This window comes from Salvia splendens, chromosome 17 (genome assembly GCF_004379255.2).
Source record: "Salvia splendens isolate huo1 chromosome 17, SspV2, whole genome shotgun sequence".
NCBI classification, from domain to species: domain Eukaryota; kingdom Viridiplantae; phylum Streptophyta; class Magnoliopsida; order Lamiales; family Lamiaceae; genus Salvia; species Salvia splendens.
Genome location: NC_056048.1, coordinates 16,701,872 through 16,728,865, shown reverse-complemented (window position 1 = coordinate 16,728,865; position 26,994 = coordinate 16,701,872). Strand labels below are relative to the sequence as shown.

Genomic DNA, 26,994 nt, shown 5'->3' with positions numbered 1-26,994 from the left:
CAAAAAAGAATTTTATCCATAGTTTTATGCTTTCAAAATTTCAAGATGACCTTTACAATAAAAAGTTCTTACTCAGATAGATTGCAAATCAGCAAAAGAAGTTCTTACGAAAGATGTTCAAAATATTGTTTCAAAACAAATATTTGCCAGATGGCAAGCTATTCTTTCTGTTTTTGATTTTGAAATTGAATTTATAAAAGGAGAAAACAATTCTCTACCTGATTTCTCTAACTAGAGATTTTTACAAGGGACAGTAATGGACTCTACAAGGAAGAAATACAAATGCTAAAAACTATGAAGTCTTCTCTTCAAACTTACCTCAAAGCCCTTGTTTCACCCACAACTCCTGTCACTCCTCAAAAATCCAATCAAATTATCCCAAACAGATTCTCTTCAATCCAAATATAACCAGAAATTCCTTATAAAACGGTTCTTGCCTTCAAACCTGCCAAACCCACTAATATCCAATCCCAAACACTCCTGAAGTATACAAATATACTGCCAAAGATTGCATGAGATTGTGGGATGACTTTCTTTTTCTGAATATCCAGCGACTCTTTCTCAAAAAGATTTTATCATAAATCATTTTCCTCCAAATCCTTCCCAATTTTGGGAATCCGAGGATCGTTTGAAAGATCAAAAGTATTATGAGTTTTTCTAGTTGATTCTGATTCAGTGGAAATAACACATAATTACGATAGATCTAAAGAAATTGAATACTCAAAATGTGTTATCAAAAGAGTACATACTCTCACCACTTTTGGTGGTCAAAATGAATCAAAAATATTCCCAGTCAACCACCCAGCTCAGGGGTATAATTACATTGATTATAAGAACGCTTGGTTTAGAGCTTTTCTAGTTGGACCCTTCAACCACTCTTGGTTCGTAACTTTCCACCACAACTGTGATAAACAACCTCCTGTCTGGTTTGTTGATTGGTGGAAAAAATGGGGTCTTCTATCCAAATTCTTCCTCTTCAAATTCAAGAAGGTTTTAAGGTCTTTGCAGAGTTTTCAACTCTAAAAAATTATCAAAAGTTCATCATCTTCCACGCTGAATTCAAGATTCCTTGGATTTTTGCATGAGATTTCAATTTTGAAAAATTTATCCAGACCCTACCCCTTATTCTTTGACAAGGGTCTATAAAGTCAAATGGTAGTCGAGGTTCCAAAATCATATTGGAACTGAATTGGCCGTTAGGCATTTTTAAACACTGGTGAAAAAGTGGTTTATCAAAAAATGATAAAGGAAAAGATAAAATAGGAACAGCCAAGAAGGCCAGCAGTCCAGAACCGAAAATTGAAAGTTATATGGATCATCTTCCAGATAATATCAAGAAAGAATTCTTTGAATATCTGGCGCAAAAGTCTGTCTCTTCAAGATCAAAATCTGAAGAATATGTCTCCTCAGACCCTATAAGGGACCAAGACCCTTATGAATTTTAAAATTTTCAGGGAAACAGCGATCAAAGAGCAAAACAGAAGAATCAAGATTATCCACATAATACTTGCTGCATAAGGATGCCGAGAAGAAGAAACGCCTTATACAATAATGATTATGGCATAGAAATAAAAAGATTAGAAGCAGAAATCAGAGAGCATAGAAGAAGGATCAGAGCTTTCCATAAAATTAGACGGAGCAGAAGCAAATCTTTTTGTTGGGATAATGATGAAGATTGGCAAAGAGAGCAAATTATTGAAGAATGCAAAAGGAGAATTAGAATTATCCATATAATACTTGCTGCTTAGCGGACAAAACCAATGCCTCAAAATTCAAAATCAAAAGTTACCACAAGATCAAAAGCTGTCATGCTACAATTCTCAAGAGAATTCACAAAGAACAAAAGTTGCCTCCAAGGGGACCACCACTTCTCAAGATGATCAGCACGTAGCATTTAGTGTAATCTTCTACAATATAATAATGTTGTAATAGTTAGGAAAGTTTTCCTATAAATAGCTTGTAAATCTAAGAGGAAAAGGCACACCGGTCTTAGAGTTTTCAGACCATTGCTCTCTTCCTCCTCCCTCTGTAACCCTTGAAGTTTTAAGCCACAAGTTAGTTTTCAAAACTCATACTTTGTCTTATTTACTATCTTTCATATTGCCTAGTTTATCATGCTTAATCAGTACACCATCCAAGTGGAGACCATTTTGATATACTTGCCCAGCTGCAAGATGATCTTGGTGGATTTTCCATTGGATTTCAATACTGTGGAAACCATTTTGATATACTTGCCCCAGCTGCAAGATGATCTCGGTGGATTTTCCATACGTTATTTACTTGTCATCATATCTCTTCATTCATATTCTTATTCAAATAACGAAATAATTAATATGGGATTGACTCAAAGTGGTATCAGAGCCATTTCGATGGCGGTAATGTACATTAACCCGGTTTTCTAGGTTTACTTGTCATGTAACTCAAAACAGAATAGATGAGGACTATTTTAGATCTGAATCTAGTAAAAGAAGCGTTGGAATTCAGGATTGGTAAACTTGTAAATCGGTTGGTAAGCATTGAATTTAGGTGTTCCACGTATAGTGTTCCCCTGCGACCAGCTTCTTTCTACTAAAATAGATCCTTTTTAAAACCCTTATCCCTCTGTTTGTCCATGGCCAGTAAATTGGTAAACCTATTAACACCCAAAACTGAAAAGAAATATGATAAAAATATTGTTTCAAGTAATGAGATTCATGCACCCATTAATTACTCAGATTGGAGTATCCCCAAAGAAAAGGTAGAAAATTTTTATAATATAGGACTTATAGATTTTAGGACCGCCTTTTCAATAAGAACTCATGAAGAAACTAGAAGTATTTTGCGCAAATTGGAAAGCTTTCCTCTCCTCAATAAAGATTCTATAAAAAAATATATAGAAAAAGGCCATAGGTACGCCCATTTTGGTCTCGCCCAAGTTGCTGTTTAGTCCATATAGGAGTTGACACACCCATTTACCTAGCTTTAAGAGACAAAAGACTGAAGAAATATCAACGTCTATTTTAGCTATGGTCCAAACTAATATTTGTAATGGCCCAATATACTTCAATTGCTCCCCAAACTTTTCTGTTGATCTGACAGACCCCATGATTTAGAATCCCTTGTTCTTGATATTCAGATACAGGGAAACGAGTTTCATAATTGCAATAATTTTGATGTCATGTTTAGAGTCTACCTTAGGTACACACACCATGTTGTCAAATGGCGGTGCTATGGCAGCGCCATGTTGCTATAGCATTTCCACCACAGAACGCCATGCCATAGCGCCATGGCGCCGCATATCCACTATTTGAGAGACAATAAAACCAACTTCCATGTGCCTCAGAGAAAAGGAATCATGTGACAGAATATAAAACTGAATATACCAAATAACAATGGCATCAGTAGATCCAGCAGGGATAAGCCCAAATCTGAACATTTCATTTGGAAACAGAGACTCTGAATCTTTTCCTGCATAAATGAAAAGAGAAGAATTAACAGAGGAACATCGCAGATATAAATACAACAGCTATAAATCAGTGGAGGAAATAGATAACTTCAAGTATCTTTTAATGGCTTTAACCAAAACTTTCCCAGATCTCTAAATCCAGACACAAACTCATAGCATGTGTATTTTGAAAAAAGTTATTTCATTGGACATGATCACATACCAAAATTAGGGGATTCAAGCCCAATGTTCTCAGAACCCCTCAGAAGAGGAGATCCATCTTCATTATGATCACAGTGCTCTGAGCGCGTTCTGTTAACATTATGATTTGTAACATTGCATTCACTCTCAGCAGGGGGCGTTATATCTGAAGGAGTTGGTGGATATGGAGCTTTATGCCTTGACAAGAGAACACCGTTAAGAATTTCGTTGAAAAAATCCATCACCGCCCTAATACCATTTGAAAAGTAAGCAGTGTATGAGAATAAGATAAAAAGTCCTAGACACTAATCTACGAAATTAAAAATCCTTACAACATCATGTATATGCAATATCAAAGTGCAAAATCAATAAGGAAACCCAACAAGTGTTGAATAAATTGCTCAAGCAACCATGTTGTATTCAAAAGGAACTTACATCTATGTAATTCATAAAAAAATATGTCAACGATAACCTTCAATCTTCATCAGTTGCTAACTGGTGAGAATCAGTTACTAACTGATGAGACAAGTGAAAATAATGAAGTATGCTTCAGAAATAAATCATGGCAGAAGATCAGGGAGAAAGAATGAATGAAGAAATATTTGCTAAGGTAAATTACTGATGAGGCGAAACTTTTATTAGAATATGATCCGTTCCTCAATCCTTATTCACCTAGAAACAGAAACTTCATAACAAGGAATAAAAATGAAGTTGGCTATGCAAGCAATGCATATAATTACGCCATCAGAGCAATAAACACAGATGACATACAGCAGAAAGCTAAGCGAGAAAAGTTAAGATCGAATATAGTAAGGATGGCCTTCTTTCTACTGCATTACTCAAAATGGAAATTATGTACACTTGGCAGCATTCAAACAGATGCTAGGATTATAAAAGTAATGAAAGTAATCCAACAAATAGATTCTTATTGCAATGGTCAATTCATCCCTCATACAGACAGATATTGTCTAAAACAAGGTTTTTCTTCAGAAATTGACATGATGAAGAAAAAAATAACAATGTGTTTTTTCTGCATCATCTCTTTCAAGTTTCAACAACTATTAAACATGAAAGAAACATCAATATAGCCAAATTTTACATGCAACCTGTTCGAACAATTTAAATGATCAGAGAGCACTTTAAAATTGTAAGAAAAATCCTTATTTTCACATTTGATTTTGAAATGCTTAAGACAAGGTCTAAACGATCATGTTTGATTAATAACTTCTTCAAATTCTGCTATATTTTGAATATATATTAAATGGTTACTGAAGTAAATTAAATAATTTAGTTGATGCAGCACAATAAATTAGTGAACATGACTATTCAATTGTAGTACATGATAATCATGTTTGGATGCGAGAAACGGTAACTCAGCACGAAGCATATATATAACTAAGTAGCTCTACTTTATATCCATGTTTCTGACAGAACAACCCATATTCCATAAATATCGGAAAATAGATACGTGGAAGTGGAAGGATACAACTACTTACAACAGCTACAACACTATCGTACAAATTCAGCTCCCTATTTGTAATTGAGGATAGCATACCTCTTGCATGTCCGGCCCTCTCTGTCACTATTACCTGTACAAGAAATAGAGAACATGAGAACATTATTTGACCTATTTTACTAAATTGGACAGTTGGCCTATGAAAGCTACTACATGATGTCCAAGGTCAACGGTCTTGAGGATAATCAATCACTACTTGTAATTGGACTATTAAAGATTAATCCTAGTGCAAAAACCAAATAATGAAGCCTTGCAAGTTGCAAAACATAACATTGATAAGATCGAACCTACAATCAGGTCCAAGATAATAACTGTACGTTTTACAATATATCTACCATGCCAAACAAGTTAATGCAAAAAAACAACGATGATCAGAAGTATTTTAAGTATGAAAAACTCAACAGATTACATATATTTTTGGACACTAAGAGAGTAACTAGACTATAAACTTACCTTAGTTTTAACTTTGGCCTGAGAAAATAAGGGAGCCACTGTTTCCCATATTTTGCATCCATGTCCTTTCCCACTCCTCGGATGAACCAAACCTAATCACTTAAGGAGTTAAGCCTACGAGAAAAAGGAAAAGGACATAATTGATCTAGATTTAACATTTTGAGCTTCTGAAATAATTGACAGTGCTAAAGAAGAAACTAAACCAACAAAATTAAAACTAAGCAAACAATATTGTCACGTACCAGAAGATTCTTAGGTCGCTTAACTTCCATGTGCAGATGAGAATTAATCTGGTTTACCCAAGACATACAAATCTCCAAATCTTTATGACCAAAAGTGTAAACTAATGGCATCCAAACAGATGATTGGGTCTTTGATTTGTGAACAACATAGATAGTAAACCTGTACATCTGTTGAAGTGAAGATAAAACACAATACATGAGTGTATAGTCTGTATTAAAAATATATATGTATACAAGGCTTAGTAGTGGCTAACATGTTTCACCTCAGAAGAATGATCTAAAAGGGATACTTCCAAGCTGGCAAGAGCAGATTCATGAACCAAACCCCAACCAATGAAGTTAACAGCATAAACATCGCCGATATTAACCTCCATTTCTGTATTCGAAACAAGTTTGAATCCCAGACAAGAAAAATTATCCCCTTCCAGTTGTAATACAAATAAAACGTCTTATGCTGATCCCACAAAAGTAACATGCAATTCACATAGCCTGACTTCCCCATGGGACAATTCACCATATACAAAGAGCAAATACATAGGAAAACATTTGGGAGACTATACAGAAGATAACTTAAAAGTCTTTTTCATCTCACAAAGCACTAAATGATGTCAATCCGTATGTACTTGAAATGCTATAGTTTCCGTCAAGTATCTGTAAAGTGGAGTTTCAGTTGATTAATTCATTAGGCTTTTTAGTTTGTTTGAAAGGGTCTGCAATAATTTTTCCTTTATACGTTTGAATTTTTAAAGATTGAAGAGGAGGATGAACTGCCGAAATTACAGTATCATTACTTGACAAACACCATTTTTTTATAAGACTTGAATTAACTTCAATGGTAGGTTTTTTGAAACAATCATACCATCCTTCTGAAGAGAGGTATATTGCTATAAAATCATAAAAAAGAAAGTTCAATTTTATTTTCTTCATTTCATTTATCCATTCATTCTTTATTTTGATTCTAATCTTATTATCTAATTTATTAAACCATCTTTCTTTTTCTTTGTAAAAAGGAGAACTTAATTCTTTATTCAAATACTCCATATCTGGGGTAAATTCTTCATTAAGAGTTATGACCATAGTACTTCTAGTGGGTGAGTAAGGGTCACCTATATTTTCTTCAAACGTGGAATTTGGCTGTGGTATAGGTGTTTTGAACGTCCAGTTTCGCTCTGAGGGACTAGGAATATCCGAACAGGATGCTCTACTATTCTCATATCTAAAACTTCTACTGTAGTTTGAGAAAGAATTTGTTCTATCAAATTTAACTGTTACAGTACCATCAGGTTCTTCAATTATTTGAGATGGTTCTCTCCTTTCAATATCACTGGGGAATTGAGGTTCTTTTATGATGAACTGACTTGGGATTGTCATTTGATTCCATTTAAGACGTTTAGGAATGTATGTCATGGATTGTTCAGCATCTACTTGTAAGAGAATAGTTTATCCTTTCACGAAATGGTTCTTACTAAATTTAGGGTTCAAGTTCGAAGACATAAGCCTAAGGTAGACTCTGAACATGACAGCAAAATTCTTGCAATTATGAAACTCGTTTCCCTGTATCTGAATATCAAGAACAAGGGATTCTAAAATCATGGGGTCTGTCAGATCAACAGAAAAGTTTGGGGAGCAATTGAAGTATGTTGGGCCATTACAAATATTAGTTTGGACCATAGCTAAAATAGACGTTTGATATTTCTTCAGTCTTTTGTCTCTTAAAGCTAGGTAAATGGGTGTGTCAACTCCTATATGGACTAAAGGTTTGACAGCAACTTGGGCGAGACCAAAATGGGCGTACCTATGGCCTTTTCTATATATTTTTTTATAGAATCTTTATTGAGGAGAGGAAAGCTTTCCGATTTGGGCAAAATACTTCTAGTTTCTTCATGAGTTCTTATTGAAAAGGCGGTCCTAAAATCTATAAGTCCTATATTATAAAAATTTTCAACCTTTTCTTTGGGGATACTCCAATCTGAGTAATTAATGGGTGCATGAATCTCATTACTTGAAACAATATTTTTATCATATTTCTTTTCAGTTTTGGGTCTTAACAGGTTTACCAATTTACTGGCCATGGACAAACAGAGGGATAAGGGTTTTAAAAAGGATCTGTTTTAGTAGAAAGAAGCTGGTCGCAGGGGAACACTATACGTGGAACACTTAAATTCAAGGCTTACCAACCGATTTACAAGTTTACCAATCCTGAATTCCAACGCTTCTTTTACTAGATTCAGATCTAAAATAGTCCTCATCTATTCTGTTTTGAGTTACATGACAAGTAAACCTAGAAAACCGGTTAATGTACATTACCGCCATCGAAATGGCTCTGATACCACTTTGAGTCAATCCCAGATTAATTATTCCGTTATTTGAATAAGAAATATGAATGAAGAGATATGATGACAAGTAAATAATGTATGGAAAATCCACCGAGATCATCTTGCAGCTGGGCAAGTATATCAAAATGGTTTCCACAGTATTGAAATCCAATGGACAATCCACCAAGATCATCTTGCAGCTGGGCAAGTATATCAAAATGGTCTCCACTTGGATGGTGTACTGATTAAGCATTATAAACTAGGCAATATGAAAGATAGTAAATAAGACAAAGTATGAGTTTTAAAAACTAACTTGTGGCTTAAAACTTCAAGGGTTACAGAGGGAGGAGGAAGAGAGCAATGGTCTGAAAACTCTAAGACCGGTGTGCCTTTTCCTCTTAGATTTACAAGCTATTTATAGGAATACTTTCCTAACTATTACAACATTATTATATTGTAGAAGATTACACTAAATGCTACGTGCTGATCATCTTGTGAAGTGGTGGTCCCCTTGGAGGCAACTTTTGTTCTTTTGTGAATTCTCTTGAGAATTGTAGCATGACAGCTTTTGATCTTGTGGTAACTTTTGATTTTGAATTTTGAGGCATTGGTTTTGTCCGCTAAGCAGCAAGTATTATATGGATAATTCTAATTCTCCTTTTGCATTCTTCAATAATTTGCTCTCTTTGCCAATCTTCATCATTATACCAACAAAAAGATTTGCTTCTGCTCCGTCTAATTTTATGGAAAGCTCTGATCCTTCTTCTTTGCTCTCTGATTTCTGCTTCTAATCTTTTTATTTCTATGCCATAATCATTATTATATAAGGCGTTTCTTCTCGGCATCCTTATGCAGCAAGTATTATGTGGATAATCTTGATTCTTCTGTTTTGCTCTTTGATCGTTGTTTCCCTGAAAATTTTAAAATTCATAAGGGTCTTGGTCCCTTATAGGGTCTGAGGAGACAGATCCTTCAGATTTTGATCTTGAAGAGACAGACTTTTGCGCCAGATATTCAAAGAATTCTTTCTTGATATTATCTGGAAGATGATCCATATAACTTTCAATTTTCGGTTCTGGACTGCTGGCCTTCTTGGCTGTTCCTATTTTATCTTTTCCTTTATCATTTTTTTGATAAACCACTTTTTCACCAGTGTTTAAAAAATACCTAACGGCCAGTTCAGTTCCAATATGATTTTGGAACCTCGACCACCATTTGACTTTATAGACCCTTGTCAAAGAATAAGGGGTAGGGTCTGGATAAATTTTTTCAAAATTGAAATCCCATGCAAAAATCCAAGGAATCTTGAATTCAGCGTGGAAGATGATGAAATTTTGATAATTTTTTAGAGTTGAAAACTCTGCAAAGACCTTAAAACCTTCTTGAATTTGAAGATGAAGAATTTGGATAGAAGACCCCACTTTTTTCCACCAATCAACAAACCAGACAGGAGGTTGTTTATCACAGTTGTGGTGGAAAGTTATGAACCAAGAGTGGTTGAAGGGTCTAACTAGAAAAGCTCTAAACCAAGCGTTCTTATAATCAATGTAATTATACCCCTGAGCTGGGTGGTTGACTGGGAATATTTTGAATTCATTTTGACCACCAAAAGTGGTGAGAGTATGTACTCTTTTGATAACACATTTTGAGTATTCAATTTCTTTAGATCTATCGGAATTATGAGTTATTTCCACTGAATCAGAATCCACTAGAATAAACTCATAATACTTTTGATCTTTCAAACGATCCTCGGATTCCCAAAATCGGGAAGGATTTGGAAAATGATTTCTGATAAAATCTTTTTGAGAAAGAGTCGCTGGATATTCAGAAAAAGAAGTCATCCCACAATCATCATGCCAATCTTTGGCAGTATATTTGTATACTTCAGGAGTGTTTGGGATTTGGATATTAGTGGGTTTTGGCAGGTTTGAAGCAAGAACCGTTTTATAAGGAATTTCTGGTATATTTTGGATTGGAGAGAATCTGTTTGGGATAATTTGATTGGATTTTTGAGGAGTGACAGGAGTTGTGGGTGAAACAAGGGCTTTTGAGGTAAGTTTTGAAGAGAAGACTTCATAGTCTTTAGCACTTTGTATTTTCTTCCTTGTAGAGTCCATTACTGTTCCCTTGTAAAAATTCTCTAGTTAGAAAATCAGGTAGAGAATTGTTTTCTCCTTTTATAAATTCAATTTCAAAATCAAAAACAGAAAGAATAGCTTGCCATCTGGCAAATATTTGTTTTGAAATAATATTTTGAACATCTTTCGTAAGAACTTCTTTTGCTGATTTGCAATCTATTCTGAGTAAGAACTTTTTATTGTAAAGGTCATCTTGAAATTTTGAAATGCATAAAACTATGGATAAAATTTCTTTTTTGATAACGGAATAATTTATCTGAGTATTATTCCAGATTCCAGAGTGGTATCTAACTAATTATTCTTTTGAATTAATTTTTTATTTTAAAATTCCTCCATAACCTAGATTTGAGGCATCTGTTTCTATGATCATAAAGGCTTTTGGATTGGGGATGCCTAAGCACGGAAGAGTTTTTACTTCTTGTTTTATGGTTTTGATAATATTAGTGTGTTCTTCTGTCCAATTAGGGGGGTCTTTCCTAAGCCTTTGGTAAAGAGGTTTACAGGTCTCCCTAAGATTAGGGAAAAAGTCTGAAATGTAATTCATGCGTCCTAAGAATCTCTGTAATTGATTTTTATCTTTGATTTCATCAGGGAATTTATCTGTAAAGGAAATCGACCTACTAATAGGTTTGAAAGTTCCTTTGCTAATTTCATGTCCTAAAAATCTAACATTGGTTTGGAATAATTTTAATTTGGGGGTGGATATAGCTAATCCATTTTTTTCTATGGTTTTTAAGAGAGTGTCCAAATGTTTGATATGTTGATCAATATCTTGGGAGAAGATTAAAATATCATCGATATAGACAATACTAAAATGACTAAGAGGATTCATGATATCATTCATGATTTTTTGAAATTCTTAAGGGGCATTTTTTAGGCCAAAAGGCATGACATTCCATTCATAATGTCCGAAAGGAACTGTGAAGGCTGTTTTATATCTATCTTTTTCAGAGATTTGGATTTGCCAAAATCCAGACTTAAGGTCAAATTTGGAAAAAATCTTAGCATTAAAGAGTCTTCCTATTAAATCCCTTTTGTTGGGGATAGGATACCTAATCCATTGTAGAACTTTATTAAGAGGTTTGTAATTTATGACTAGCCTAGGTGTTCCTCTTTCAAGCTCTGCTTGTTTAATTACATAGAAGGCAGAACAACTCCAAGGAGATTTTGAAGGTCTTATAAGTTTTTTATCTAATAATTCATTAATCTCCTTTTTACAAATTTCTAAGAGTTCTTGGTTCATTTGGATAGGTCTTGATTTTGTCGGGATATTATCTTCATTGAAACCCTTTTCATAAGGTAGTTCAATGACATGGTGCTTTCTATCCCAGAAGGCATTAGGGATTTCATTACAAACTCGTTTGACAAAGTTATTTTCGATTTCTTTAATCTTTGATATGATCTTAGGAGTTCTAAGTTGGTCTTCAATTCTTTGAAAAGGTAATTCTTCTTTTAGAAAATTAATTTGTTTTCGTTTTTGGGTAATATTATTAATTTGTCTAAATATAGAGTTATTCTGAAGATTAAGAATTTCTTGCTTTTTAATGGGAGAGATGAATTTAAAATTTATTTCTCTTCCCTGAACTTTGGTGGTAATACCACTATCACTGACATAGAAAGGATAAATTTGAGTTAGGAAAGGCGTTCCAAGAATCATATTACATGTGATATCTTCAACAATAGTAAAGATATTCTTGAAACAGTAGCCATTCTTACAAATATGAGCTTTAGAGAGTTTGTATTTAATTTTTAGTAGGTTATTGTTAGCAGTATAAAGTTATTCTTTGGATTTGTCACAATACTTAGTAGGGACTATTCCTTCTCTGATAATATTATGGTCTGCTCCTGAATCAACTAGGGCCATAATACTGGTTTTGAAGTCATTAACAGCAAGGGTGATATTAATATGCCATTTTTTGATATTCAATTTCTCGGATGACTTTTATAGAATTATTTTCTGGATCAAGATTCTTCCAGTTACCAATTTCTTTATTATTTTCAATAATAGAGAGTCTTGTTTCTATTTCAAAGTCCTTTTCTTTTAATTCATAAAATTCTTTATTGATTTGTTTTTTAAGGCTATTAATTTCACTCTGGAGGTCTTTTGTTGTTATTTGTTTAGATATGCTTTGATAGGGATATTTATCCCAAAGTTTATTCAGACTAAATTCTTCAGACTAAATTGTTCATTGATGTTTATCTTTTTGGAAGTAGAAGGTTATTCAAGAATTAAATCTTTTAATTTATTAAGGTAATTATCTCTTATATCGGTATCTGGGATTTCTTGGATAAGGTCAAAGATGACTTCTTTCTTTTCTTTAGAAATGACTTGGATACAATTTTTGCTAATATCTTTTTCATGTTCAAAACTACTATGATAATCACTTTCGTCAGAGGTATTTAGCATCTCTTCCCTTTCTTGATCGGATTCACTCTCTGAGTTAGAAGAGTTATCCTTTTCTCTTAAAAGATTATTGATTTGTTTGCTTATTAGTCTAATGTTCTTCTTCTTTTTCTTCCAACATTGTTCTTCAGTGTGTCCTAATTTTTTACAATACCAACATTTTATATCACTTTTCCCCTTATCATTGGTCGGTTTATAAGTTCTTTTAGGTTTTGTTCTCCTAAATTTATTTTTGTAAGGTTTATATTCAGACTTTTGTGATTCCTTTTTAAACTTTCTATTCTTCCTTTTAATTCTAGAAGAAGGGGCTTCAATCTTTTCAATCCCAAACATTTCGCAGAAACATCCTAATTCGCTCTTCTCTTTCTGTTTATCTTTTCTGTATTTGTTTTGTATTTTTATTTCCATGTATAGGTCTAAGCCTTCTTTCTTGATAAAAGCAAATAATTGCCCGAATTTAATATTTTCAAAAGGAATATTCTCAGAATCTATATCATCTTTGATTTTCTGTATTATTCTTTCACTAAAAAGTTTGGGTAATCCTGCAATGAACCTTTCTTTCCAGAAAGCTTGATTACAGTCATTTCTTTTGAGAACCTGGGTTATGAAGACATCCTTATACCACCTATAATCAGATAAGGAGGGGCATCTAAGATTGGTCAGGACGATGAAAGAACTGTTATATTCCTCTCTCGGGTTTCCTATAAAATACATTGAAATAGTGACTACAAGGAAATCACAAGCATCGCTTGTTTCTTTTATTTCTCCGTCTTGGTCTTCAATACTCACAACATGGCTTAAAATTTGTTCCTTGCTTCCAAGATCTAAAGCATTATCCCACCAATTTTTTAATTGACCCGTAAAACCATTAACAAGAAGGATGCAAGCTTCTCTTTCAGAAATTCCATTGTACCTATAAGCAATCTTTGCCATTCCCATTTCTTGCAAAGTATTAAGGATTTCATACTCAGATTTTCCATCTATATTCCATTCTGTTATTGAATTTCCGTCGTAACTAGATTTATGAAATTGTCCTCTTTCTTCATAAAGCATATCTGCGAGTGAAGGTCTATTATAATAATTTTTGTTACTATTAAACTTTTTTCCTTTAAATATCCTATCTATACATATATAAAAGGGGAGTTTTTGGGGTATTTATGGAAATTTCATTTTATATTAAAATTATAATCTAATTGAAATTACTTTTTGTTATTTGTTCATAACCGGCTGGTGTATGTCAATCATTGCAAAATGGGCTGGTGTATGTCAATCATTGCAAAATTTCATTTATGTGTATTTAATAAACTTATACCCCATTTTATGTGAGATGACACTACATATTCCCTAATAATATTTTAATTTCATTTAATCATTGTAAACGTTTTTTCTAGCAATCAATGGAATGAATGAGTTCTTCGAAAGAGCATATTATAATAGAATTGTGAAACATTTATTTCGATATGATAATGGGATAACTAAAAGTCACAAGAATACCAAAAGCTATCAGATTTTGTTTAAATGTCAATGTATTCAACTGCGGTGGCTATTTGGTGTTCGCCTTGCTCTTGTGATTGTGTTTCCAACACCACCTTCACGTCTTTGTCAATTGACAATTGGAGAGTTTCTATTCACCTTCTACATGCAGTGGATGTGTATGGAATTAGATTGTTGTGGCTGGTCAAAAGTTATTTCTTGATGTAGAATTTAGTTTATGTTCCTTTTGTTTTGCATCATTAATGTAGATGGCGTAGGAATGAGCTGATGAAAGTCCACAAACAAAAGAGGAAAGGCGAGCATGCTCAAAAGTATGAACCAGGTAGGGTACTTCTTATATATGAATTGAAGATTATAACCAGAAATTGGATTTGGAAATTGAACTAAGCATAAACCCAAAGAATCATTACTCTTACACCAACACCATTAAATAACATGCACATTGCACGCCTAATGTTTATGAATTGTGGAACATTAACTTTTAGTTTTTATCTTTAAATACATGTTCTTTCAATGCTATTCATCTTTACATTTTTTTTGGACATTGTTGGGGTCCGAGGAAATTACAGGAAGAATATCAACATGAGCCTCCTGGACCTTATCGACGCGGAAGACACATCGATGCAGATGGTGATCGACTATTTCATGTATGTGGCAGCGATGGAGCCATAGATCTAAGGATTTTTTTTGTGTTATTTCATGTAATTTCAACATTAGGGTAATCATATTCGAGCTGTCTATAGTTGCTCGGTTAGTTGGTTGATGAGTATCTGTATTTTGTGCATTGTAGTAGAGGCATTACAAATTTAAGATTTGAATATGTATCTTTTATGGAGTGTCTCGATAAAAAATAAGGTACAAAGATAATGGAAGAAGGAAGGTTTATGCTTTTCGGTATTCGAACTATTAGTATGATTAGTCGAAGTCTTTAAATTCTTTAAATGATTAGATTTATTCTTTTAGTTAATTGGGTACTGAACTATTTGGCTAATTAAGTATTTTTTATTGCATTACAATCAGTACTAATTTATATAAGCACCATTTTGGTTAATTGAAATAACATTAATTATTTTACTCGTATGTACTAGATGTTTGTTAGTTTAAGTGATTTTTTATTGCGTTGCAATCCGTACTAATTTATATGACCACCATTTTGGTTAATTTAAATCACAGTAATTATATTTTAATCCCTGTTATTTGAAAATATCTTAATTCGTGCATAGCACGGGTGTGATACTAGTTTATCTTAAAGGGGGAGTTATCAGACTTTTTGAAAACTTCTTCTAAATTTTCGACAGAATCATTCTCCATATCAGAGGAAGAACAACTTGCTTGTTCAGAACTTGATTCATGATTTTCTCTGATGACATTAGTATTAGAGGTACTTGGCTCACTAAGTTTTTCAGAAATTTTTGTTGGACATGATGTGTATACTTTAATTTGAATTTGTTTATTTAGGGCGCCAAGTGCATCGAGAATTAGGGCAAAAATGTTGTACGCGACATCGAAAGATGGATTAAGAAGGGCATTAGAGGGCATCCACTATGAAGTTCAAGCAACTGATCCAACTGAGATGGGATTTGATGTCATCAAGGATAGACTTAAATAGTTAATTATCCTAACTCTCCTTACCCTAATCACACCCTTACAATCACTTTTACCAACTTATATTACTCACTAATGTAATCACATATCTATAAATGTGATTAAATTAGGATACCAACTTATAAAATACGAATAAATAGGTGATGATGTGTGTATCATCTTGTTTTAAGTTGAGGGCGTAATTGTAGTTTTGTTGACAGCACTTTGCATTGTCCTTAATCATCTGGTTATTAATAATTAACAATTTAGTACCTTTTTCGCATAGATCTTTTCTTACTTTTTGTTCCTTTTAATATTGTAGTACTTCTTTTTACCTTGTGCCAAGGCCAAGTTGTTATTCGTATTTTAATTTTGTCTTTGATTTTAATGTATCATATTCATATTACACAGTATCCTATAGTTTTACAATATTATTTTGAAATAATAATATTGAATTAGATACAAAATACTTCATCCGTTCTATAAAAATAGCCTACCTTGAAATGGCACTATTTTAATGCGTAGTAATTGGTAAAAGAAAGAAAAAAAAGATAGTAAAAGTAATGTTAGTGGATTGTGTGGTCCACATTATTTAGCACGTTTAATTCTTTAAAAATTTCCTTATTTAGAGCTAATACTCCCTCCGTCCCAAAAAAATATGGGCAATGGATACGGCACGAGAATTAAGACAAAATTGGTAAAATAAGAGAAATGAGGAAGTGAAGTAAGAGAGGGGAGGAGAATGATAGTTAAAGTGGAGTTAGTGGATAGTGGGATCTACATTATTTAATTGATATAACTTTCAAAAAATGGAATGCACATATTTTTGTGGGACGAACAAAAATAGAAAGTGCACTTATTTTTATGGGACGGAGGGAGTATAATTTTAAAGGACGAACCAAATATGCATGATTTGTTAAATTCATTCAAAATCGAGTCACAACGCCCTTTACAAAAATCAATCGTAGGATCATTAAATAAAAGTAGGGTTTCACAAGATTCTAAAGTTATTTGATAGAAAGAAAGGGTAACAAATCAGAACTAAAATTCACTACACATAAATCTTAATCTTCACTAATATTTAACTCTCGGTGTCCTCCTTCAACCTTCTATGGTGCTCACGGAGGAGGGATTAGAATACAATGTATGAACTTGCAACCACTGCTTTCGCAACGTAATGCGTCATGCGTGAACCCTTTGTCGCACACGGGCCAATTTATTCAGATTGTTGGCCAATAATATCGGATTTGGGCTATTATCAACATTTTCACATTTTTCCGCAACGTAATGTGTAATGCATTTACAACATTTTTGTTTCATTTTCTTCAACATTTTTTGAAATATATGTCCAATCAAAATGGGACACATATTGAATGGAGAGATTAATAATTGGCCTCATATATTAAATTTTAACTACTAGTATACGTTATAAATAATAAATTAACCAATATCAACAACAAAAATACATCACAATTAGCATTATTACCAAAAATTTAATACGTCCGTGGACCGTGGCACGTACCTAATATTCATGAGAATTCGGTCTCTCATTCGAAAATATCAAACGATTTATTGAATCTAATATAACATCAAATTTTCTTCTCCCGCAAAGATTTTCTTTAAAGTGAAGTACTTTGAAAAGAGACAATAGTTATAGTTAATCTTGGAGTTGTATAAATAAAAATTATTTGACGGTAATTTAAGTAGTAGAGGGCAAACGGATACCCGACCAAAAAAAATCAAGTACCCGTACCCAAAAATGAGTATCCGGCGTCGGAAAAATCGATCAAATTATTATGAATCATACTTAATTTTAATATATAAATCTGATTCTATATTACTATTACTATTAAGTGTGTTACTTAATAGTAATAATCTGATCAAATTATTATGAATCATACTTAATCGAGTACCCGCACCCAAAAATGAGTATCGGGAGTTCTAATATTTTACTTAATATTAATAACAATAATAATAATAATAATAATAATAATAATAATAATAATAATAATAATAATAATAATAATAATAGTTGTATAACTCTACTCCATCAAATACCAAAAATGTAAGAATTCTAAAATTGAGAAAAAGAATGTCCCGGAACAATTAGGATTTAAAAACTTGTAAAGTTGTACTACTTTTCTTGTTTACCTTTTCAATTTTATTAAACTCAAAACAAATACAAAAATTTAAAAATTAAAGAATCAGGTTATCGTATTTCAAATTTACAACTAGTATAGTAAATAGAGTAAATTAATGTGAAAAACATCTCATAAAAGTTGTAACATAGTTGGAGCCGCATAAGGTAAATGTTCTAAGTATTGATTTTCGATTTTATCTAACAAATAAATTATATATGCAGCCAATTTCACAATAAAAAATTCCTAAGTTTTTGCAAATTATAGCGACGATTTACATTACTTGTATTTCTACACCATTAACGTGGATTAACGAATAATAATAGGAAAAACTCGCGCGCTTTGCCGACTCAAATTCTATAACATCGGTTGGATTTTATAAGGGGTGGGCAAAAATACCGCACTTACCGTACCGAAAAAATACCAGTTTTTCGGTATACCGCAATTTTCGGTATGGTATGATACCGTACCGAAATCTTTCGGTACGGTAACAGTATCAATTTTCCTATACCATGGTATACTGAATCCTTAGTGCGTACCGGAAAATCGGTATACATTAAAATATTATATAAATACCATATTATATTTTTTTTATAAAATAGAATTAAATGGAAAAAATTCCAGAAAATCCTACTTTTAAATATTTTGTGTATAAATTTTTTTTTGTAAAACGGTATTATGGTATACCATACCGTACTTTGGTATACCTCAATACGGTAAGGTAACGGTATCAAAAATTAACCATACCGAATTTTCGGTATACCGGATTGCGGTATACCGAAAGTTCGGTATGATATTTTGTCAAACCACAGTTTACGGTACGATATACCGTACTGATCCACCCCTAAATTTTATAACTTTGAATGCTTTTTTTTAGTTCTTAATAATTTCATTCTTCCCTCCTAGCTTTTTTTTCTCGTGCTTTAATGTATAGAAAAATGTTAGTCATACACTTTTATGTCTCATAAAAATAGAAAAAAAAATTTGGTCCATCCTTAAAAATAAAAACCTTCCTTTTTTTAAAAAAATCTCTTTTTAATAAGATGATAAAAACTTTTCTTTTTTAAAAAAACATCTCTTTTTAATAAGATGAGACTCATTTTTTGCTAACACACTTTTCTTTCTATATCTCTATCTTACTTTACTAATTTTACATTAAAACTCATATTATTTCAAATGTTTCTATTTTTAGTGAACGGAGAGAGTAGTAAATTTTAGTCTATTTATTTATTTAATTAATTCAATTTTAATATCTAAAAAATCGTATACACGTGTACATATACTCCCTACGTCCAATAAAGTTTGTCACATTTTTCCATTTCTGTCAATTGTTATATTTCTCTTTTACTACTATTATTTGTGATCATATTCCACTAACTCATTCTTACACATATTTTATTATAAAACTAATATATAAAAGTATGATTCACATTTCACCAACTATTGCAACACACTTTCCATTACATTTTTTAAAATCTGAATATAGTCCAAGTGTTATAAAATTTAAGGGAGGGATGGAGTATAGATTTTGTTTTGTATGCGGTTTTCCCCCTCCTGCTCTAGATTTTCCCATCAATATAACCGATTATCGGTTCAAGTTTGTTGGAAAGGTGATTCCATGTTTTGTTTTTAATTCACACACTGAAGCACACTCATCACTCTCTAGTTTTTTCCAATGAATTCCGATACGACTCAGAAGATGGTAACTCTAGTGAGCTCCGATGGGGAAACATTCATGTGGTCGCCGTGAAATCACAGATGATTAGGCACATAATCGAGGATGGTTGCGCCGGCACCAGCATCCCGCTACCCAACGTCACTGCCAAGATCCTCTCGAAGGTGATCGAAGCGTTCCACGCTGAGTTCGTCAAAGAAAATCAAGGAATACTCTTGGACCTCATCATGGTACCTCCTTTTCCCTTTTCATTCCTCTTAATTCTCATTCTCCATATTCATTTCATTTTTGCCCAAATTGAAATTAGCTGGAGTTGCTTTTACCCTCAAACTTAGGTGATCTTCTTCAGATAATTATATTCATGCTATTTTAGTGTTAAAATTGGAGATTTCTCTATAGTCATCTATCTCATTAGGTATATAAATTGTTGGCTATTTCTGCCTACTTTCTTTTGTCCATTCAAATGTCATATCAATCTAATAAAATGTGCATAGGAAGTTAGTTATTAGAATAGTGGATTAAGTCAGTTATGTTGTTACGTGTAGTTTACTATTTATATTTTATACCACATAGTGAGTTATGAATTAAAAGTTTAACCTGGCAAGTGCCGTGGAGAAAAGCGTGGATCCCTTTGTACTACTTCCGGTCACAATAGGAGTAAACATTTAATTCGGTACGTATTTTATGAAATGAAAAAGAAATAGATTTAAAAAATTAGTGGGGCATGAGTCTCACATTTATATGTAGTACTCCCTTCGTCCCTGAAAATTAGTCACTTAATTCTTTTTTCATCAGTCCCTAAAAATTTGTCACCTTTTACTTTTACCATTTTTTGTATTAGATCTCATATTCCACTAACTCATTCTCACTCTTCTCATATGCTATTAACTTTTTTTAACCCACTTTCTATTACATTTCTTAAAACTCGTGTCGGGTCAAATAGTGCCAAATTTTAAGGGACAAAATGAGTATTAATTTTAGAGTAAATGCCAAATGTGATCCTAAACATGTAGCGATTTTACGATTTTGATCCTAAACATTACGTTTTAAATTATTGCATCTTACACAATTAAACTCAGGCCAAACTCAGTCCAAAATGGATGGAGCCGTTAAATATTGATTCTGACCCAATTAAGCATTTTGATTAGAATTTTTTATTATTTCGAAAATAATTAAAAATTATTTGGAGCATTGCGCTTAGCCCGATCGGAGAGGAGAGGAGAGGTGTGACTAGAGAGCCGCCGGTGAGGCGGTAGCCGTCGGAGAGGAGCGACACCACTTTGCTGCGCTTCAGCATTACGAAGTGGTATTGGTCCATTTTTTAGTGGAGATGAGAGAAAGAGCAGAGTGATGGTTTGCGGTGGTTTTATGGAGCAGAAAAGGAGGTCATAAAAGTACTGGTTAATGGGGCTGGATATTCGGGTCTGCACTGACAAGTTAGCATTCTCACTGAGCTGACGATGCAGTTGATGCACTCCCCACCCTCGCCACCGGGCTGACGATTCAGTTGCCGAAGTAATTCCCCGGCACCGGCGGATCGGTTCGCCCCCTGGCGTCTGCGGGTATGACGAAAAGCTGGTCTGATTTATTTCCGGATTTCACCATACAGCTCTAGACGATGCCGTTACTGCGACCAACGACGACACCGGGCGGATTTCAGCTTCTCGATGTCGGATCTGCGGAGGAGGAATGTGGATCTGACTTTGTTCATAGGTAGCGGGAAGGACGCCGTTTTTAGAGGTATGATTCGACTTAATTTCCAGAAAATAGCATCGATTTTGTTCGAATCATTGATAAATGATCGATCGAAAATCGGAAGGGGGAGAGAATCACTGTGATTGGAGAGAAATCCTTCATATCCTCCTATTCCGTTGATTTCACCCCATGCGGAGATGAATTTAACGATAGATCTGGCGTCGCCAAGTCAGTTGTGTTGGAGAAACCGATGCAGATTCCTTCGCCGGGGAAACGTAGTCACCTGAATCGCGAAAATGTTGATTAATTTCCAACCGAATTCCTCTTCAATCGGAGGAATCCGCTGCAGGACAGCAGAGAACCATTTATTTTCTAATGTTGATTAATTATTTTCAAAATAATTAAAAAAATTAATTTAAAAGTTTAATTGGGTCAAAATCAGATTAAAAGTCGTTGACTGTTAATATTTAACGGCTCCATCCATTTTGGACTGAGTTTGGCCCGAGTTTAAATGTGTGGGATGCAATAATTTAAAACACAATCGTTATGACCAAAATCGTAAAATCACTATATGTTTAGGACCACATTTGGCCTTTAGTCTTAATTTTATAATGAAATGAATGGAATGAGTTAGTGGAATCAGCCTACGGAAAAGTTGACTTTTATTATGGAATGAAGGTAGTATTGCTTATCGATTCCTTTTTATCTATTCTTCTCTTTATTTGAGATCTCCACTTGAATTCTTTATTATCACCTTTACTCCTTTAAAAATGTGTTATAGCAGCTGATAGTCCTCATACTAGTTTAGTTTCTTAGCTACATGAGTAGATTCTTTTTTTGAAATTAGATAGAGTTGTTGGTTCAGCAGGTGCAGGGCAATTCTTGAAGTTGTGTTGATTTATCTTCCTCTAATTTGTAGGCTGCGAACTACCTAGACATCAAGATCCTTCTCGAGCTCACGTGCCAAACTGTAGCGGATATGATCAAGGGAAAGACTCCTGAGGAATCCGCAAGACTTTAACATAAAGAACGACTATACCGCTGAGGAGGAAGAGACAGTTCGTTGTGAGAATGCTTGGGCCTTCAGGGAAATGCCTATGCCCCATGACAGCTACTGTATTATTATTGCACTGTCGTTCTGACTTGTCCCATCATTTGTAGGAAGTTGGGGTTTCCTGGAGATAGAATACTAGCTTTGCGAAGAAGCTTTAGCTCGTTTTTGTAACATCGTAAATTAAATACAATTAGTACATTTCTCATTTGAAGAGAAATGACTATATTTTGTAAATGAACATTTAATATCCATCTGATTTATAAATGCACATGGACAATTATTTTATCGCTTCATGTATCTTCTTGCACATCAAAGTTCTTGATCAAAATTCGTTTCACATTGGCACTTAACTATCAATTAAAACCCATCAAGAATTTTAATACAACGAAACATAGGAGTTTAAAATACTACTTGCTTTAATACATTCATTTACTCTATAAACATTTATTGACGTTAATTTGAGTGGGGTATTACAACTTTCCATTGAAATGTAGAATAAATCATTATTTTGGACTCTCTAGGGATTAAACACACCTCACTTGGCAGAAAATCAAGCGGCAGTATCTATATAGTAATAAAAATTAAAAAATTAAAATCAAATCATTATTTCAATGAACAATATTTTAATAATCAGCATTACAATAAGAGAAATTTTAAGATCTGACTAATCCACTTTGACTGAAGTTCTTGTTTACATGAATGCAGATATCTTCGGCTGCACACTAAAGGTAAAACTTGATGAAGCTTCTCCTTCAAATCTTGACATTTTATACTACAAAAGAAGCAGACAGTCATACAAATAATTAATAGTCTACAAAGTAATACAATATGTATTTCAAGTTTGAATACACCAAACATTTAAGGTTATTTTCGTACAAAAGTTATATAAGTAATCACTTTGAAATACCAATTTTTATAAAAGTTACAAAATCTTCCTCCACAAACAAAACCATACGAAATAATACCTCTGTTTTGCCTTACTTTGAGTAGTAACTGAAATAAATCTTGAGAAGCACTATTACAGAGAAAGAGAGAGGAGAAATTCAATTGGTCAGATTATACTGATATCATTAAAAGAAGACACAATTACGAATAATTTTAAATTAAAAAATAAACGTAACACCCCAACTTTTTAAACCCATTTTTATTTCTTTTAGTTGAGACCAATTTTGAGAAGCCCAAAAAAAATCAATTATTTATTTCAAATTTGTAGTCAACTACTCAGTCAAATATATTTCTCCAAACCCCATCACCAAACGATTTCCCCAATGATCAATACAAAACTTGATCTCAATACAAAATCCAGACCAAATCCTGACCATGAGATTTGACGATCCAATGGTCAATAATTAAACAAAAACACGGAGGGTCATTGTAAAGCAGTTTTAGGTCATATTATAAACTTTGGGTTTGAGGTCATGTTAAGATCATTTCATGTCATCCTTACTATAATGACGTAAAAATAAGCTTACAATGACCTAAAAATGACTTTTGTATGCTTGGTTCTGCATTTTTGTATTAAGAATGGTTTTGCATGGATCAAAACCCTATATATATATATATATATATATATATATATAGTTGTGATCAATGTCGAACCAATTTTAAAGACCGAACTATAGACCAAATCTGGGCCATTAGATCTATTTTTTTTATGAGATGTGCTGCTGTGTAAATTTTTCGGTCTTCATTAAAAGCCCATTTTACTTCATTGTATAGGTTTATTACTTCATTCCGTACGTAATACCTTGAAACTACAACATGTTTTTACTTTCTTCCAGTAGGTTTCGAAATGATTCAACATATGTTTCATTTGAATTCATTGACCTGAGTTTTTACTTTATTTATATTAAAAATGCAATTTATTCAAGTGCGTTTATTACTTCATTCAGAAACGTTATTACTTCATTGGATAAGGTTTTTACTTCATTCCAGTAGGACTTCAAATGCTTCTACACATACTTCATTCCAATAATTTATTGCATCATTCCATGTGTTTATTACACCATATCAGTGTTGTGGCGGTGGTGATAGATATTGTAGAGAGAAAGAATGGCACGCGACGGCGAAACCGCATTTACGTACTGGAATGAAGTAATAATCATACTGAAATGAAGTAAAAACCTACTGGAATGAAGTAAAAACCTACTGGAATGAAGTTAAATCTTCGTAACATGTTAGTATGACTTATTTACCTTCGGATGAATTAAAATAGGCTCGTGATGAAGGCGAAAATAATTGATAAATTTGTGTCTCTCATTCATAAAAACTAGATCTAAAAACCCTAATTTGGTATGGTTCGGTGGTTTGGTCTTTAAGAGTGGATTTGTGAATAATGGGACTCTATATATATATATATATATATATATATATATATAGGGTTGTGATCAATGTCGAACCAATTTTAAAGACCGAACTAGAGACCAAATCTGGGCCATTAGATCTAGTTTTTTTGATGAGATGTGCTGCTGTGTAAATTTTTCGGTCTTCATTACAAGCTCATTTTACTTCATTGTATAGATTTATTACTTCATTCCGTACGTAATACCTTGAAACTACAACATGTTTTTACTTTCTTCCAGTAGGTTTTGAAATGATTCAACATATGTTTCATTTGAATTCATTGACCTGAGTTTTTACTTTATTTACATTAAAAAAATGCAATTTATTCAAGTGCGTTTATTACTTCATTCAGAAACGTTATTACTTCATTGGATAAGGTTTTTACTTCATTCCAGTAGGACTTCACATACTTCATTCCAATAATTTATTGCATCATTCCATGTGTTTATTACATCATATCAGTGTTGTGGCGGTGGTGATAGATATTGTAGAGAGAAAGAACGACACGCGACGGCGAAACCGCATTTACGTACTGGAATGAAGTAATAATCATACTGGAATGAAGTAAAAACCTACTGGAATGAAGTAAAAACCTACTGGAATGAAGTTAAATCTTCGTAACATGTTAGTATGACTTATTTACCTTCGGATGAATTAAAATAGGCTCGTGATGAAGGCGAAAATAATTGATAAATTTGTGTCTCTCATTCATAAAAACTAGATCTAAAAACCCTAATTTGGTATGGTTCGGTGGTTTGGTCTTTAAGAGTGGATTTGTGAATAATGGGACTCTATATATATATATATATATATATATATATAGGGTTGTGATCAATGTCGAACCAATTTTAAAGACCGAACTAGAGACCAAATCTGGGCCATTAGATCTAGTTTTTTTGATGAGATGTGCTGCTGTGTAAATTTTTCGGTCTTCATTACAAGCTCATTTTACTTCATTGTATAGATTTATTACTTCATTCCGTACGTAATACCTTGAAACTACAACATGTTTTTACTTTCTTCCAGTAGGTTTTGAAATGATTCAACATATGTTTCATTTGAATTCATTGACCTGAGTTTATACTTTATTTACATTAAAAAAATGCAATTTATTCAAGTGCGTTTATTACTTCATTCAGAAACGTTATTACTTCATTGGATAAGGTTTTTACTTCATTCCAGTAGGACTTCACATACTTCATTCCAATAATTTATTGCATCATTCCATGTGTTTATTACATCATATCAGTGTTGTGGCGGTGGTGATAGATATTGTAGAGAGAAAGAACGACACGCGACGGCGAAACCGCATTTACGTACTGGAATGAAGTAATAATCATACTGGAATGAAGTAAAAACCTACTGGAATGAAGTAAAAACCTACTGGAATGAATTTAAATCTTTGTAACATGTTTGTATGACTTATTTACCTTCGGATGAATTAAAATAGGCTCGTGATGAAGGTGAAAATAAATTATAAATTTGTGCCTCTCATCCATAAAAAACTAGATCAAAAAACCCTAATTTGGTATGGTTCGGTGGTTCGGTCTTTAAGAGTGGATTTGTGAATAATGGGACTCTATATATATATATATATATATATATATATATATATATATCCAATCAATCCCACGATCTTTCTAAACATAAATTCAATACCAAGAAAAAATCGGGAACTAAAATTTAGAGAAAGAACCGGGTTGGAGAAGAGAGTTTTTCTACCGACTAAGAAGGTAACCACCGATCAATTCCTAGCATTAAATTCCTTGCACTCATTTAGGATAATTTTAAATCACCTTAGCCCTCTGTCTCAACTGAAAAATATAATCCCTGATAATCAAAGCAACATCGATTAAGAGAATTAGAATTAGAATTAGAATTAGAATTTGAATTTGAATGTTTTGGGGGAGGAGACTTACCTACCGGAGAGAAAGAAAGAAGGGTAGAGACGGAGGAGGGACAGCTGCCGTTCGGCCGGAGACAGCGGCGGCACCTGGAGCTTCCGTGGGCGACGAATCGGAGTCAGCAGCGGCGTCGACTCCGGTGCAGCGGCGATTTGGAGCAAGCGACGGAGTTCTAATCTTTTTTTCTCATTCTTTCGGTGTTGCGATTCTGGGAGAGAGAGGGAGAGCCGACGGGGTTTATTTGTGGATGGGTACTGAGTTTCAAGTAGAGTTTTAAACTTCTGTTCAATGTTTGGGAAAGAACTCAGTAGAGAGAGAGAATAGCCGATGGTTTTTAGGAAGGAGAGTGTGTTGTTGGTTTCTTTTAAAATAAGAATTTTAAATTGTGTTTGTGAATGCTTGAAAGGGAGTACA

General features: G+C 33.3%; 2 protein-coding genes and 1 long non-coding RNA gene across 6 annotated transcripts; 1 reads left to right on the top strand and 2 right to left on the bottom strand.

Moving 5' to 3' along the window:
- Positions 1-5,682: 5,682 nt before the first annotated feature.
- On the bottom strand, positions 5,683-6,329 carry LOC121774125 (ceramide kinase-like). 2 transcript variants are annotated; one of them, XM_042171044.1, is made up of 3 exons: positions 6,091-6,329; positions 5,837-6,004; positions 5,683-5,708 (listed from the first exon to the last, which is right to left on the bottom strand). In XM_042171044.1, exons 1-3 carry the CDS (start codon positions 6,208-6,210, stop codon positions 5,703-5,705), a joined length of 294 nt encoding a protein of 97 aa, XP_042026978.1. In that variant the 5' UTR covers positions 6,211-6,329; the 3' UTR covers positions 5,683-5,702. The 2 variants fall into 2 exon arrangements, 1 of the variants encoding a protein (XP_042026978.1); XR_006044929.1 differs by lacking the exon at positions 5,683-5,708 and having other exon boundaries at positions 5,772-6,004; positions 6,100-6,329.
- A 13,338-nt stretch (positions 6,330-19,667) lies between these two features.
- On the top strand, positions 19,668-22,300 carry LOC121774019 (SKP1-like protein 20). Its single transcript, XM_042170935.1, has 3 exons — positions 19,668-19,814; positions 21,958-21,960; positions 22,199-22,300. Exons 1-3 carry the CDS (start codon positions 19,668-19,670, stop codon positions 22,298-22,300), a joined length of 252 nt encoding a protein of 83 aa, XP_042026869.1.
- Positions 22,301-22,900: 600 nt separating this feature from the next.
- On the bottom strand, positions 22,901-26,994 carry LOC121773901. Of its 3 annotated transcripts, XR_006044878.1 has the most exons (4): positions 26,596-26,994; positions 26,399-26,506; positions 23,299-23,348; positions 22,901-23,105 (listed from the first exon to the last, which is right to left on the bottom strand). It is a non-coding gene; the product is annotated as an uncharacterized LOC121773901 (long non-coding RNA). The 3 variants fall into 3 exon arrangements; XR_006044876.1 differs by having other exon boundaries at positions 22,901-23,348; XR_006044877.1 differs by lacking the exon at positions 23,299-23,348.